Source organism: Verticillium dahliae, genomic scaffold (assembly GCF_000150675.1).
Source record: "Verticillium dahliae VdLs.17 supercont1.12 genomic scaffold, whole genome shotgun sequence".
Classification (NCBI taxonomy): Eukaryota; Fungi; Ascomycota; class Sordariomycetes; order Glomerellales; family Plectosphaerellaceae; genus Verticillium; species Verticillium dahliae.
Genome location: NW_009276943.1, coordinates 532,627 through 547,512, shown reverse-complemented (window position 1 = coordinate 547,512; position 14,886 = coordinate 532,627). Strand labels below are relative to the sequence as shown.

Here is a 14,886-nt window from a genome sequence, read left to right as displayed (position 1 = left end):
CTGGCGTGTCGCTAGAATTTATACTTTTTTGGCTGCTCTGCCTCTCTTACTACCCGCTTCTCCCTCCCTCGTCAACAGCTACACGCCGAGGAACTTGGCGGCGTGGTTAACGTGGTCGTGCTGGAAAGAGGCCATGAAGAAGTATGAGTGGTCGTAGTCCTGGGACCGTCAGCTGCAGATTCGCATGAGGGGACATTTGACGCGCGAGGCTCACCTTTTGGTAGCGCAGCTCCAGACCGGACAGACCCGCCTCCTTGACGGCGGCCTCGAAGTTCTCCGGGAGGAGCTGGCCCTGCTTGTAAAAGTTGTCGCCCGTGCCCTGCGCAAGGTCAGTGTGCTGTCGTCTTTATTTACTCTCGAGGGCACAGAAACGAAACCCAGACGAGCGAGCAGGGGGGCTGGCTACTGACAACATCAATGAGGGCGTTCAGGGGGCCCTTCCAGCCCTTGACGAGCTCGGTGGCATCGTGCTTCTTCCACTCGTCGACGTCGTCGCCGAGGTAGCCCTTGAAGGCCTTCTCGCCCCAGGGGCACCTGCTCGGGTTGGCAATGGGCGCAAAGGCGCTGACGCTCTTGTACAGGCCCGGGTGCTTGAGGTACAGGGTCAGGGCGCCGTGGCCGCCCATGGAGTGGCCCGTGATGGAGACGCGCTGGAAGTCGATCCTGTCGGCAAAGTCCCTCTCGAGGAGGCCCGGCAGCTCGCGGACGAGGTACGTCTCCATCTTGTAGTTGTCGGCGTAGGGCGCCTTTTGGGCGTCGATGTAGAAGGAGGCCGCCTCGCCAAAGTCGTAGGCGTCGTTGGCGCCGGCGATGTCGAGGCCGCGGGGCGACGTGTCGGGGAGGAGCACGGCGATGCCCCGCACCGCGGCGGTGGACTGGATGAAGGACTTCTCCGTGGCGTTGTCGGGCGTGCAGGTCAGGCCGGAGAGGTAGATGAGCAGCGGGACGGGCGACTTGGCGGACGAGGGCGGCAGGTAGAGGTTCAAGGCCATGTCGGTCTTTGTGGTGCTCGAGGCGTGGGAGAGCTTGAGGAGCTGGCCGCCGAAGGAGGCGATGGTCGCCTTGGTGGTGAATGCCATGATTGCGGTTGCTGAGAGGAGACGTGGGACGATGGCAGTACTTTGCGCTTCGGTTGCTCGAGAGGATCTCTGGGATAGAACCAGGAACTGAAGAAGCAACTTGAATGGTTGGGGGAGGGGAGATGTAGGAGGAGAGAGGCTTAAGACTCCGGAGCAAGACCGAGATATCTCCAGGGCTGTTTGCTGGGCGCATCATCGGGGGGAGCTCAATCAACCCCACCATGGAGCTCCAACACCCCGCACTCGCGAGCCCGAAGCGTCATTGTGACGGGCCAGGCCGGCAATTGGTCTTGTTCTGCCGCAACGCGGTTCCGAGGGCATGGAACGACAGTGTCCTCTGGATCAGAATTACTTCATAGCCTTGTACGACTACGGTCCAACCAAGGAGTGAGCGCTGGGAATCACACATACGATCTGTGTCGGAGGAGGGGAGCAGGTGAGCGCGGACCAAGGATCAATTGTCCCATCCCGAACCAGCCTAGGACGTATTGTGTGTGTAGTAACACAACTGCCGAAATGAATGTCGCAATGCTGTTCGATGCGAAAAGACTTTGTGACTGCAGGAACGTTCACTCTGTGTCGCTGCCTCGAAAATTATGTAATGTAGTCAGTTTGATTTCTGTCAACAGCTGAACCCCGGGTTTTGTTATTCAGTTATTTCTAAACAGGTCTCATTCCAGGCACCGCCAGTCTGCGTCTCTTGGATCAAGACTGCGTAGTGTTTGAGGTGGCCAAAACAAAATAGCATGCCATCCGCGACCAAGCCAGTCAGATCCAGTCAAACTCTCTGACAGGTTTGATTATGACAGTTGCGTCATGCCAAGGTTTTGGGTAGTTCAGTCGACTACTGTTGATGGTCAAACACAGCATGGAGTGTGAGAGCTCCCCTGTGACGAGCGACGCATGCTTGCCTGTCCTCTAGTCTGCACAAGTCTAGAACATATGATGGCGCTGATGAAATGCTGACCATATTCATACTTGTCCCTCAACTCTGGCTGTTCGCGCCGTGTGTTCGCCTGGGCTCTGCACCCGCAAATATGCAACCTGGCCAGACCTGAGAGTCCACAGCCAGGAAGCTGACTGCTCGAACGACGCATCAGGCACTACCGGCTGTTGGAAATCGAGTCTCTTTTATCCTGAAACGCCGCGCTAAATTCATATGACGGCACCGTCGTCCCTGGGAAGTCGCCTCAGCAGCCCGCAACGTAGCTCGAGCCAGCTGCGTCTGATGCACCTGCGGTAGGAGACTGGGCGTATGGTTACTCCCCCCCCCGAGCTGGTCCCCTGCCTGCCATCCCCCATGCATGTATCGAACCTTTTGCTCACTGGAGCAGCTCTTCGCAAGTCCAATCCTCGTAGCTGGGAGAAAAGTAGTCAGCAAAACTAGCGTCTGCCGAACACTAGAGGCAAGGCTCACTATCCGTCCGGCATATACCGGCGCACGATCAGGGGGATCTTCTTCTCGCGGAGCTCCTTGATCGCAATCTGCAGAGGATCCGTCTCGCCCTCGAGATCAACCAGCACCGGCGCGTTCATGCTGTCAAGGCCTGCGGTCAGTCCGAGGCGCTCCCGTTTGTGCATACGGCCTGGAGGTTCGTGGCCTACCTGATCTGCAGCGCCCGCGTGCCGAGAATGCGGGCCTTCTCGTACTTTGTCATGTAGGGCGTCGTGGTCCGCTGGTCGTCGGGGATCTTCATGTCCTTGTGCGATAGGGTGCTGTTCTTGGCGGCAGCGGCCGCCGCTGAGGGGTCGCCGGCGTTGATGATGTTGTCCTCGCCATCCTCCTCCTCGTCCTTCTTCTCGTCTTCTTCGGGGAACTCGTCGTAGTCGAACGCCTCGTCGTCATCGAAGGCGTCCTCGCTGCATGCTGGGTTAGTTGTATGTCGCCCGTCGAGAAAGACGCGATGGCTTGGAGGGGCTAGACGTACTGCGCCCCCATATCGTGGTCATCGCCCATGTCAGACATTTTGGAGGTGATTCGGCGGGGGTGTTTGGCGCGTGGGTGAGTTGGACGTGCTTTGTCGTAAATCGGTCGTGATAGGGAAGGCCTGATCAATGGAGTCGTGAAAAAATATTGAATGCGAGGCTGCCCTGCAGGGATTCCCGCAGTTGCCTTTGTTTTCCGAAGGACCTACCTTAGCGTGGGACCCATCTGGGCCGGGGTTTTGCCGGGTCACAACTACACGATAAGGCTGGTTGACGCGATCTGAAAGTGTACATCGCTAGGAAAGCTACTACTGCCATGGTCCCATAACCATTGAACTACCACCCTCGTCTGCTCACTCGGAATCGTTATTACCTGGCAAAAGGGTGCCCCCGCGACGCAATCCACTACACCTATTCTTAACCACATATGCTCACTTACAGTGACTTGAGTCTGTACCTGAAAACTCTACCTCGCACAAGTACCCAAGTCAAACGAGGGCCATGGGGTATGTGGAGATCCACAGTACCGAATCTCAGTACTCCCTAAACGCCCTGCCTGCGTTGATCGCTCGACTGTCGATCTCTCAAGATGCTGTCCAAAAGCTCAATCTGCCTCCTCAAGCTTGTGACTACTTGATCGTCATATTTTTCCGACGACTTTACAAGCTGAGGAAACGTGTAAAGAAAGGTGGCCGTCGCGGACGCAACAATGTAAAAGACAAGTACTCCCAGCGAACCGCCTTTTCCCAGCTCGGATATCAGGTTGTCGGTATACGTGCAGCCCAGATAGATACCCAAGCCAATGACAAAGGCGTTCAAGGATAGTGCGAGGAGGCCCGACGGAGCCGAGAGCAAGATGGCAGCCAGCGCTGAGGCCTCCCGGGTCAGACCCGGCCTGGCTGCGCCGTTCTCGGGTTGGACTTCTCGCTCAAGCGGCACCGACAACTCCGTGTCAACCAATGCCGGGTCTTGATATAGCTGGTTGGCTTTCTCTTGCAGCTCTGCTTGCGTGAGTGGTACGGAGAGCCAATCCGCGACGCCGGTCGATCCCAGGAGGCCGTTGAGCTCCTGCTGGACTATGAAACTGACGTAGACGGATATGACGCCGAAAGCGATGCTCGCAGTAAGGAAGGCCGAGGCAGTCCAGTGCGCCTGGCTTCTGGCCTCCAAGGACAACCCCGTGATGGCTACCTGCGCAGTAATGGCGCCCTGGAATGCAGTGGTTGGAATCGCTTTGCGTCATTCAAGCTTGAGCTGGTGGGGCACTTACAGCCACGGCAGCCATGTTCATATTGGAGCTCAGCGACTGCCGATACTCCGATATTTCTGATCCTGTGCCCGACAGGATTGTCTCGATGCGGTCGAGGGTCGACGACGTGTCAGGGAGCACAGTGAACAAAAGTGTCGTGAGCATGCCGTTCCTGCGATACACTCGGTACAGGCGCGCGAATCTGCCTGTCACTACCCTGGTGACACGCAAACCAATTCCCACCATGGCAATAGCGTCCGCCATTCAAAGACACTCGTGGGAATGTTACTCTCTTTGATTTTTGCGGCAACCTGCCAACCCAAATCACCACGAGGTGGGGTTGGGCACACATACTTATAGCCGCTCAGCTGATGAACAGTCATGTGAGAGGCTCTTCCTGTGGCCAGGCCAGAGGCTGCGTGTGGCTAGAGTGCCTCCCTCATTGCCCCGGGAGGCCCTGGCCCGCCACCTAAGGTCTGGCGATAGTGATTCTCGCGACACCGCGAAGGAACCAATGTTTTCGGGTAGAATGACTGTCGCTTTCATTTGCCGCTTTCCTTAAACTCAGAAACGTCTCCGAACTTCATCTGTACACTGGCACAGCTCATCGCTCGCTCACATACATGTAGCGTTTCTACAAGCCGGCCACGAGTACCAGTAGAACAGAGCCTAGTCAATACTCCGGGGGACTACGAACTTGCGCTCATATCTATAGTGTGGCTGCTCAACACACTTTGGGGGTTTCAATTGCAATTGGTCTATTCGCCGGTAACACTGACGCCCAACAGCCGGTGCCTCCACGTCCAAGTGAGTCCGTCTGAGGGCCGGCTCGAAACAAATAGACTGACGAACAGGAAGCTGAGTTGCAGATTCAAAAATGCCATCAAAGCAAAAGTTGCCACAAAGGTCATGATTTCATATACAAAATCCTCTTCATCAGACGTCGACAGGACAAAAGCGCCAAAAAGCCAGACTGCAGGAAGCAAAGACACGAACAAAAGCTTCGAACCTGCTCAAGCCACGACTAACTTGCTGTTGCCACTACGACATCAGCGTCTTTGTCGCGCTTTTTTCGAGAGGATTGCTGAGAACTTTTGCGACTCGGCGTGGTCACCTGAATCTCTGACGTGTCTGACAATTCTGCATCTCGCATCTCGGTATCGTGATCACAAGTCTCTTCTACCGGATCACGCTGGATCTCCTCCTCCTAGCCAGTAATCAGTCAGCTGCCAGTGTCGACAACGCATCTTCGCCCCCAGAGGTAATGGATTTGCACTTACCTTGTCGTTGCTTGTAGCATCAGCTGACGTCCGTTTGGCTTTGGGAGTTGGAAACAAATTTTCGTCAATGGTCCTGGTAGTTTCCCAGAAAAGGGGGGTCCCCTTGAGATCTCTCTCCATGGTCATCCACACGACCAAGGCAACCAAGGACAGGACGGAAACGGGGTCCGGAAAGGTTACATAGGACAGATAAAGGCTCTGCAGCAGGGCCACCCAATGCCACCTCCATGGCATGAATGACGTCGCTACCGATACGACATTGTAGACAGCAATATCCCAGGGCTCTGGATTGATGAATTGTCTCCAGCGCTTCGCCCGCTGCTCGTGATCATGCACGGTCTCGGTCTCATCGCATTGTGGCCGCCTGTTCAAGCGGTGCTCCCAGAAGCTTTGTAGCTTATGGCTCCGGTCCCACGGGTTTGCTTCGCAGAGAACAGCCCAGCGATGCGTCACCTCGAGCGCGACGTGCTTGTCGATATCGAAGTATTCCCTGTGGTCGGAACCGCAGTTGCACTCAAATTCGGCCTTGAAGTTTCGAAGCTCGGCATGGATCAGCCTCTCTGCCCGCTTGTATTGCCGGATAGGTCGTTGGTGGGCGTTGAGAGGCTCCAGCTTTCCTCTTTCGCACACTTTGCTGATATCGTTCAATCGCGCTTGAACAGAGTTGCTGGCTATCCCGATCTTGAACAGAAGCTTGTGGTGGCCGCAGTTGACGACAGGACATACATAAATATGTCCCACCTTCCCGACATCTGATGATCCTCTTCCTATAGTGGGGGACTTGAGAAGGTCTCCTATACTGGCGTCAATTTGGTACGGCGACGAATTTCCAGGAGCCTTTCCATCAGAGCTTTTCTTAGTGCCGTGCTGTAAGACGATCGGTGCTGACTGTGTTTCCCGGGGTAAAGGGGGCCTTGAATGCTGCAGAGTCTCGCTCGAGGCATGCGAGTTGGCAGGAGTAACTGGCGCTTGGGAGCCAGCGGCTTCAACTCTTCTCTTTTTCGATGTTGATTTGGCTGACTGGGGTGGCGTAGCTGGCGGTGTTGGAGTACCGTTAGGTGCTGTCTCCTTGCCCATTGGTAAATGTCCGGCCATCGTTGTCTGTTCTTTCATCTGGTGTAGAGGATCCGAGTTCTTCTTCCCTCTTGTAGGGGTCTTTTTCCCCTGCGGGGTTGGTGTTCCTGCAACAGACGACATGGTGGGTTGGGCAGGAAGGCAAGTCGACGAGCCGTATGAGAAAGCTAGGTTAGTATACAGGACACACGCTGCGTGATAAGAGTAAGCGGGCAGAGACGCTCCTTATGAGCTCAGCGAAGGCGCCGAGTCAAGGCATGTGGGAACCAGGGGGTGTCTAGGGATACGCCTTGCGGCCAACTTGGCAGCTGGAGGCCTAGGGGCGCGTACGATTTGAGAAGGCTGGGTAATCTCGTCGGATCTGGACTGCAGATAGCTGAGCCACTGGGCCCCTGCAGATGAGGCCAGACAACTTGGGGGCCCAAAGGGCTCGAGACTGCTCCATCACGAGTTTCCTGCCCACGCTCATGACGAAGATGGATGTCAAATGACACGCGGGTCGGTCGATTTCCTCTGGCTGCCCGTCAATATCTTGAAAAGCGTCTTGAAGAAGAATGGCCTTTCTTATCAAACCACGAGCCTGGTGAAGAGCTACAGGCGCTCTCTCGCTTGTCACGCAAAGGGCTGGGGTTCTTCATCAGGATGGTGTCAGTTCAGGGGGTTGCAGTCTTGCACCAACACACCGTGTGAATTGACATGCAGTTAACGGCCGAGAGCCATGTCACCTGACTTGACGGGGACGACCAGCTCAAACAGGACTAGAGTCTTTGGTCGTCTGGCGAGGTCCCACAAGCCCCCGCTGAACCCTTTCCCAGCCCCACAACGCGCGAAAAGTGACCGTCACCGCCTGTTTCTGCCGCGAATTTTCTCCCATGCCCAGGCCAGAGTTCCTGCCGCTGCTTGCACGTAGAGCTTCCATTGTCCAGTCTCTCACATCTTGTCCATGAAGTAGCACCGATTGTATGCAAAGGACAATATGTCGAAGCGCAAGGCAGCTGAAGAGGCCGAGGCTGTGATAGCCAAGAAACTGGTCATTGAGCCCCTCGATCCCACAGGTTTGTTCAGCCATTGTACCCCTCCATGCCTGCTGCCCACCCACTGACCAACCTCCAGCTCAAGTAGACGATGAAGAGTATGACGATACCACGAGCTACTCGGCCGATACGGCCAAGCCAGAGACGGTCTACACGGCCACAACTGCATTGTCCAACCGCTCTCGCAAGTTCCCCTCCGACTTTAAGACGATCAAGTGCACATATCCCGACTGCGAAAAGACCTTTAACCGGCCTGCCCGCCTCGCCGCTCACCTCCGCTCACATACCGACGACCGCCCTTACAAGTGTACCCACGATGGATGTGACAAGACGTATCGCGAGGAAAAGCATCTGCGACAGCACGTCAAGGGCTCCCACAGCCAGGAGCGTTCCTACGTGTGCACCACCGAGGATTGCGGCAAGTCCTTCCTGACCGCCACCCGCCTGCGCCGTCATCAGGAGGTCCACGCCGGCCAGAACCGCTTCCGCTGCCGCGACTACCCGCCGTGCGACCAGAGCTTCCGCAAGCACAACACGCTGCAGCGTCACATCCGCGCCGAACACCAGGGCGGTCCCGCCTACCTCTGCCCCGAGCAGGGGTGCCACGCCGGCTTCGACTCGCAGGGCGCCCTGCGCAACCACACCAAGCGCGACCACAGCGAGCCGAGCTTCTGGTGCGACGAGTGCGAGCTCGAGGCCGACCCCGGCGGCGACCGGCCCCCGCGGCGCGTGGGCTTCACGAGCCTGCTGCTCCTCCAGACGCACATCCGCAAGGAGCACCTCAACTGCATCTTCTGCGACCAAAAGTGCAAGGGGCAGGCCGAGCTCGAGCGCCACGTCGAGCTCTACCACTCGGGCATCCCGCTCGAGGCCCGCAAGACGATCCCCTGCGCCTGGCCCGGCTGCGACAAAAAGTTCACCAAGAAGAGCAACCTCAACGCCCACGTCCGCTCCGCCCACGAGGGCCTCCGCTTCGTCTGCGGCCAGGCCGAGCACGCCACGACCGCCGACCTCGCCGCCTGGCCGCGCGGGCAGGGCTGCGGCACCGCCTTTGTGACCAAGGGCAACCTCGAGGCCCACATCCGCCACGTCCACCTCGGCATCGAGCGGCCCGTCCCCGCGCCCCTCGCCGACCGCGACGACGACAACCAAGCCGGCACCGCCGCGCACCACAAGCGCAGGCGCACGACCGCGACCGTCATGGACCAGGTCGCCGGCACCGACCGCCCCATCGCCTGCACCATGCCCCACTGCGCCGAGCGCTTCTTCCGCGCCCACGACCTCGACCTCCACCTCGCGCACCACCCGCCCTCGCCGATCGAGGCCGAAGTCCTCCGCCTCGGCACCGAGGCCTCGGCCGACGACACGCCCGCCAAGACCCAGCCCCAGCGCCCGCAGCCGCAGATCGACGTCGCCGACCGCCCCATGCCCGAGCTGCCCTTCCTCGGCGTCAGCCAGGAGATCGTCTACCGCGACGAGGCGGACCCCCTCATCCGCGTGCCGCAGGACGATGACTTTTGGATCGGCGCCGACGACACGTTTGGGCTCGACGCGGCGGCCGTGCCGGGGGCCGGCCAGCAGGACGTGGCGTGGCAGCATGACGAGGCGGCGATGCGGGCGCTGATTGACGAGGACTTTAGCCGCTTTATTGACCCGGCGCTCGGGGAGGGCATGTTTGCCATGGAGTGAGGTGTGTGTGTGTGTGTGTACCTTGCGGAGCTCGGAGGGCATGATGGAATCACGACGAAAGGCTGGACCAAAATAGAAGGGCATGACTTTATGAGCTGTAGGGATACCCGGCTATGAGCCACAACATTAGATTACATGTAAAGACAATCAATTGACGCGGGGAATTTCTCTCCAGTCTCCGTGTGCAAATCTCGAACTCGGCTCGTGTCCGAGGGAAACGATCCTCTTGAAGTCGCTCCTCATTGCGTGCATGGAATGAAGACCTTCATCCAGCAAGTACATACCCATCGACCCAGTCACAAAGAATACGAGAGTGGTATGCCCAGCCGAGCTGCGGGCTCAACATGACTCTATATGTATATATGCCGCAAAGACTCATTCCCAGTGCGCCCAAACAGCAAGCACGCCGCCCCCAGCAATCCATACTCCGACAGCCAAAACCAATGAGGACAGCCTGTAAACGCCTTATACCTAAACTCAAGCTGTGAAATGCAGTGGCCCGCCGAGGCTCGTGTATCGCCTCTCAAGGCGCCGATGCAATCGCGCTGCTGACGCCGAGCAGCGCCATGCCCAGAAAGCCGAAGAAGATGCAGAGGTTACGGTTGTGGTCGAGGCAGAGCGCCTCGACGAAAAGCTGTAGCGCCACGCTGACCATGATGCCCGCGGTGACGGCGAACATGCATGCGTAGGCGACAGCGCTGGGAGCCATGTGGGTGTGGTTGGCAATGCGGAACCAGAGTACGGCGATGGCAGCGCCTAGGGGCTGCGAGAGACCGCCGAGGAGGGAGGACCATAGTAGAGCCCGGAGACGGGACCCAAGAGCCATGTAGAGCGGGAGGGCCATGGCGAAGCCCTCACTGATGTTGTGAACGAAAAGAGCCATGAAGACGCTAAAGCCCAGGCTGGGGTTCGCGTGGTTGGTGGCATAGGTGATGAACCCCTCGGGAAATTTGTGCAGGGCAATGGCAATAGAGGTCTGCAGGCCGAGCGAGAGGAATGCATTGGTAGGGACGTGGTGGTGGTGCTGCGCCTCGATGTCTTCCTCCATAGAGGAGCAGTCCTCACTCTGGACCTCAGTGTCAGCCTCCTCCAGATTCCCATTCAGGGGTTCGCGAGACGCCGTGCGGCTCCTGGGGTGTCGCGGGCTGGCAGGAGACCCTATCGATTCAATGTCTTCTTCCCGTTCGCGACTGTGCGGTCCGCTCGAGGTTGGATGAAAGTGGCCGGTCGAGGCGCGGACCAAGGTGGAATGGCGCGACGAGGCCGCGGAGCGACTGCCCAGATGCTTGAAGCACTCTTGTCCGCAGGGATCCGTGTAGCCGAAGCAGGGCCCTCCTTCGTCACAGTTGCTTTTGGTGTCCTTGACAAAGGACATGACGCGTTTCTGGACCTGTGCCATGGACGGTCGACGATCAACGGTGAGAGTGCGGCTTCTCACCACTGTCCTGGCCGGCATGGTCTGCCTCGTTGTGAGTCGTCTTCCTGATGCAGGCCTGGCACTGCCCTCCTCGGACAGCGTGTTGAGCAGCGGGGTTGACTCGTGGGCGGCTCCGTTGGCGTGAGGGTATCCATGCCCGTGGCTGTGGCCATGGTCATGGCCATTGGCGTCGTCGGAATCATGCTTGTGATGCGCATGGCGATTGCTGACGCGCGAGGATGTTTTGCGACTGAGGCTTCGGGAGCGGTGTTCGTTCTCGTCGTGGGTGTGATCGCAGTCGACAACGTGGGACGGCATGAATTGGTGCAATAATCGCGAGACGGCTTGGATGCCGACAAAGCCGCCGATGAAGCAGCCCATGAGAATGGCGCCGGCAATCTGATCTGAGTAACCGCCTTCTTTGAGATAGGACTTGGCTTCGGGGAGCATGCTGTAGAGGGCGGAGAATTGCTGTGGAAGAAGACGATCAGTCAGCTTGTGGTTCCCATGATGCTTGGCGGGCATGTCGGAGGTTGGCGGGGCTGGATGCATGCAAAATGCAAACGAAAGAATGACGCACCATGACACCAAAGCTCAAGCTGAGAGCGCACGCGAGGAAGACATTGCTGTCCTGGATGCGAAAATCTCGCTTGCTGGGGAGTCGACAAATGAGCAGATCCACGTAGATGATACTCGCACCGACGACACAAGCTGTCAGACTGTGAGCAGAGGGCAGAGGACGACAGAGGCATGACAAGAGACAATCAGCTCGTTGACTATGCAGGGTCACCCACCAATGCCGCTGACCAGGCACATGATCCATCCACGCGTGTCATTGTCCAGAGACGTAGGCTCCATGGCGGCGTCGGACATGAAGGGCAACCACCCGCCTCTTTACGATCTGTTCCTGAAAAGAGGCTGACCCGAGCGCATGGCACGTTGAGGGTGATCGGAGAGGAGAGGAAGCAGCGAAGGGAGGTCGCCGGGTCGGTCGAGAAGGCTTTTTCTGTGTGGTGGTTGTGGCGGCGCTGTTGCAGGTCTGGATGGTCGACTCTGACGAATCAGTTGGAGCGAGTTTGCTGACCTGGGACTTTGGTACTCTCTGGTGGGGGGGAAGACTAGGTGGGCGAGGATTTCCAGTTCCAGATGAGGAGGGGCAGACTGTGGTGCCGCGAGGTGCTGGTGCTGCAGAATTGGAATCGGGGTGATGAATAGGGATGCCGTAGGATGGCGAGTTGCAAAGAGCAGCCAAGAAGACAAGTCGAGAGACAAGTCGAGCGAGGTGAATGCAGTGGCAGGATGGCGATCGAGGAAGAAAGAAAGCAGTCGTCACTCACTGGGAGCAGGAGTCGCAGACGCAGGCCATTCGTAATTGGGGAAAGGTGGGGAACCAGGGCACTTGAGCTTCGCATCTTGGGAGCAGGGGTCAGAGAAGCGTACTGTACAAGTACATGTACCCAGGTGCCGGGGTACGTATCCTGTTGGTCTCTGAACCAGACCGACTTGGGCCATCACCAGCGACATACATGTACATAGTACTACTTCGTACCCTGCACATGCATGCCCAGCCATCAAGGTCCCCATCCCCGCAAGCTTCGACTGCCTGAGGCTTCTTGGCTACCTTGCCTGCCTACCTCTTCTGAAGGGGCGTGATCTTGCTTCAGAATGCCTACCTCTCGAGTCAACATGCCATCACCACAGTAAGGCTGTTTGGTTTGACAGAGGCAGAGAGAGGCCAAAGCAGAGGCCGAGAACCTCGACTCGGTGACTTGCTTGTGCGCTTCATGGCAGAATGTACGAACGCCCCAACGACGCCCAAAGCGTGGATGGACAGGCCTGCTCATCGACACGGCCCGTCCCTGCAGACCGCTGATTGCTTGTGGTGGTAGCGTCGATCGTAGGCCAAACCTTGCAGGACCTTGTCACGAGTATGAGCAGCTGATTTGTTGCTGTCATGTTGGACGCGTGCTGAGGTTTGCCAAACAAAGTCAGGAATTCACAGTGAATTTGAAAGACGCAAATCTACAGTACTGCGCTCAGTTGCTTGGTTTCCAATGAGTTGTGGTTTGCAGCTTTGCATCCCATGTCGTGGGGGCACCCGACCTGAGATGAGGTTCCTAGCCACGAGTCTTCGGCGGCACCTTGAGGGACATTGGTAGGTACCTAAGGTATACGTACCTACAGGCAGGCAGACTGGCAGGTGTCCCGGTCGCGGGGCCCTACGTTCGTAGAGGATGACGGGCAGGACAAGGGGAGCCTCCCGTGCGCATAGCAGCCGACTAGCACCTTACGAATACAGTAGGTGGTACTCAAGTAGGTAAATAGCAAAATAGGTACCTCAAGGTGCCTAGGTGCAAAGACTCGACCGGCAAAATGTCGGCTGCCAGGCTCAACCTCCCCCGTAACGGTCCCTGAAGATCCCCTGGCGGAATCGCCCTAAAATTTGCCAGAACCCCAACTTTGTCCGACCCTTCGAAGGGGGTCCCATCTGCCATCTTGTCATCTGCATCTGCCATCTGCCATCTGCATCTGCCATCTGCTCGATCAGAGACAGCCTCGCACACCTCTTTCACCACATGCCCACCTCCCCCCGCGTGGCCGCCATCAAGTCATCAGAGCATCACTCCTGACGTTGCCGCTCTTTCTCTTCTTCCATCTCTTCACTTGTTCCCTTTTTTCCCTACTTGGCCTACTTACTATATTTCCCCCTTGGTCCCCTGCAGCGCCGCCCGCCGTCTTCACCATGTCGAAAACCGCCTCCATTGCCCTCGTCGCTGCCCTCGGCGCTGGAAGTGGCGCCGCTCTCACAGCCACCATGTACTCTCTCCGCTCATCCAAGCAGCCCGAGGCCACCCTCAATGTCCCGACACATCTGGCCGCCGCGCCGACTGTGCCTGTGCCCGCCTCGCAAATCTTCACCAACCCACCACCACCACCACCCGCCGCCGCTGCCGCCGCCGCGGGGCCACACGCGAACCTCCCTGTCCTCAAGCCTGTCGACCCCGCCGGCTGGTTCCAATATGGCTTCCCCGGCCCCCACGCCGACGTATCCTCGCGCCCCTCCCTCGTGAGCGCCTACGACCGCCGCACCCGCAACCCCCACTGGGTCGTCGAGCACATGACGCCGGCCTCGCTCGCCGCCCGCGACGCCGACCGCAAGCACTCGGTCTTCCTCGAGGACCCCCAGGTGCCCGACAAGTTCCAGGCCAAGCTCAAGGACTACTTCCGCTCGGGCTACGACCGCGGCCACCAGGTCCCCGCCGCCGACGCAAAGTGGTCCCAGACGGCCATGGACGACACCTTCTACCTCACCAACATGTGCCCCCAGGTCGGCGACGGCTTCAACCGCGACTACTGGGCCCACCTGGAGGACTTCTGCCGCCGCCTCACCCAGCGCTACCCCAGCGTCCGCGTCGCCACGGGGCCCCTCTACCTGCCCAAGCGCGACCCCGTCGACGGCAAGTGGTACACGCGCTACGAGGTCATCGGCAGCCCCCCGAGCGTCGCCGTGCCCACCCACTTTTACAAGGTCATCCTCGCCGAGGACGGCCGGCCCGGCGGCAACGTCGCCGTCGGCGCCTTTGTCCTGCCCAACGCCCCCATCCCCAACGACAAGCCCCTCGCCGACTTTGAGATGCCCCTCGAGGCCGTCGAGCGCGCCACCGGCCTCGAGTTTGCCCCCAAGCTGCCCGTCCAGCGCCGCAGGCGCCTGTGCGCCGACGCCACCTGCGCCATTGTCGTCAAGGACTACAGCGACAGGCAGAAGCAGCTCGGCGGCAAGGGGGCGCCGCGGTCGTAGGCGGGGTTGTAGGCGCGGCGGCTGGATACTGTTTGTTTGTTTGTTTGTTGTGTACGATAGGATCTTGTCGTAGAGAGAGAGAGAGAGAGAGAGAGAGAGAAGGGGGCATGGACGACTCCTCACGGCCTTCACCAGATCATCTTCTTCATGGCATTGTACGCATCCTTTTTTGTAGAAACACGGCGCGAGCATGGGACGATCACAGGGGCTCCCCCCCATACATTAGCATCCGCCCCCTGACCCCCCTAGATAGAAACCAAGGGCAACATGACATACTATATCAAACTGCATCACCATGCTTGTGGCGGGTCACCACCGTCGAACGAAGGAACACGACAT

The 14,886-nt window shown here is 58.4% G+C and overlaps 7 protein-coding genes across 7 annotated transcripts; 2 read left to right on the top strand and 5 right to left on the bottom strand.

Annotated features, from left to right (window-relative positions):
- Window positions 1–78: 78 nt before the first annotated feature.
- VDAG_06452 (S-formylglutathione hydrolase) lies at window positions 79–1,079 on the bottom strand (the record flags this gene model as incomplete). Its single annotated transcript, XM_009658830.1, has 3 exons — window positions 79–159; window positions 215–319; window positions 411–1,079. The coding sequence occupies 3 exons, from the start codon at window positions 1,077–1,079 to the stop codon at window positions 79–81; spliced, it is 855 nt and encodes a 284-aa protein (XP_009657125.1).
- A 1,322-nt stretch (window positions 1,080–2,401) lies between these two features.
- VDAG_06451 (DNA-directed RNA polymerases I) lies at window positions 2,402–3,045 on the bottom strand (the record flags this gene model as incomplete). Its single annotated transcript, XM_009658829.1, has 4 exons — window positions 2,402–2,438; window positions 2,497–2,616; window positions 2,685–2,939; window positions 3,008–3,045. The coding sequence occupies 4 exons, from the start codon at window positions 3,043–3,045 to the stop codon at window positions 2,402–2,404; spliced, it is 450 nt and encodes a 149-aa protein (XP_009657124.1).
- A 503-nt stretch (window positions 3,046–3,548) lies between these two features.
- VDAG_06450 (uncharacterized protein) lies at window positions 3,549–4,290 on the bottom strand (the record flags this gene model as incomplete). Its single annotated transcript, XM_009658828.1, has 2 exons — window positions 3,549–4,214; window positions 4,276–4,290. The coding sequence occupies 2 exons, from the start codon at window positions 4,288–4,290 to the stop codon at window positions 3,549–3,551; spliced, it is 681 nt and encodes a 226-aa protein (XP_009657123.1).
- A 988-nt stretch (window positions 4,291–5,278) lies between these two features.
- VDAG_06449 (uncharacterized protein) lies at window positions 5,279–6,731 on the bottom strand (the record flags this gene model as incomplete). The annotated part of the gene is made up of 2 exons (XM_009658827.1): window positions 5,279–5,461; window positions 5,535–6,731. 2 exons carry the CDS (start codon window positions 6,729–6,731, stop codon window positions 5,279–5,281), a joined length of 1,380 nt encoding a protein of 459 aa, XP_009657122.1.
- An 853-nt stretch (window positions 6,732–7,584) lies between these two features.
- Window positions 7,585–9,331, top strand: VDAG_06448 (zinc finger protein; the record flags this gene model as incomplete). Its single annotated transcript, XM_009658826.1, has 2 exons — window positions 7,585–7,663; window positions 7,722–9,331. 2 exons carry the CDS (start codon window positions 7,585–7,587, stop codon window positions 9,329–9,331), a joined length of 1,689 nt encoding a protein of 562 aa, XP_009657121.1.
- Window positions 9,332–9,854: 523 nt separating this feature from the next.
- Window positions 9,855–11,621, bottom strand: VDAG_06447 (vacuolar membrane zinc transporter; the record flags this gene model as incomplete). The annotated part of the gene is made up of 3 exons (XM_009658825.1): window positions 9,855–11,219; window positions 11,329–11,459; window positions 11,543–11,621. The coding sequence occupies 3 exons, from the start codon at window positions 11,619–11,621 to the stop codon at window positions 9,855–9,857; spliced, it is 1,575 nt and encodes a 524-aa protein (XP_009657120.1).
- Window positions 11,622–13,491: 1,870 nt separating this feature from the next.
- On the top strand, window positions 13,492–14,547 carry VDAG_06446 (mitochondrial nuclease; the record flags this gene model as incomplete). The annotated part of the gene is made up of 1 exon (XM_009658824.1): window positions 13,492–14,547. One exon carries the CDS (start codon window positions 13,492–13,494, stop codon window positions 14,545–14,547), a length of 1,056 nt encoding a protein of 351 aa, XP_009657119.1.
- Window positions 14,548–14,886: the final 339 nt, after the last annotated feature.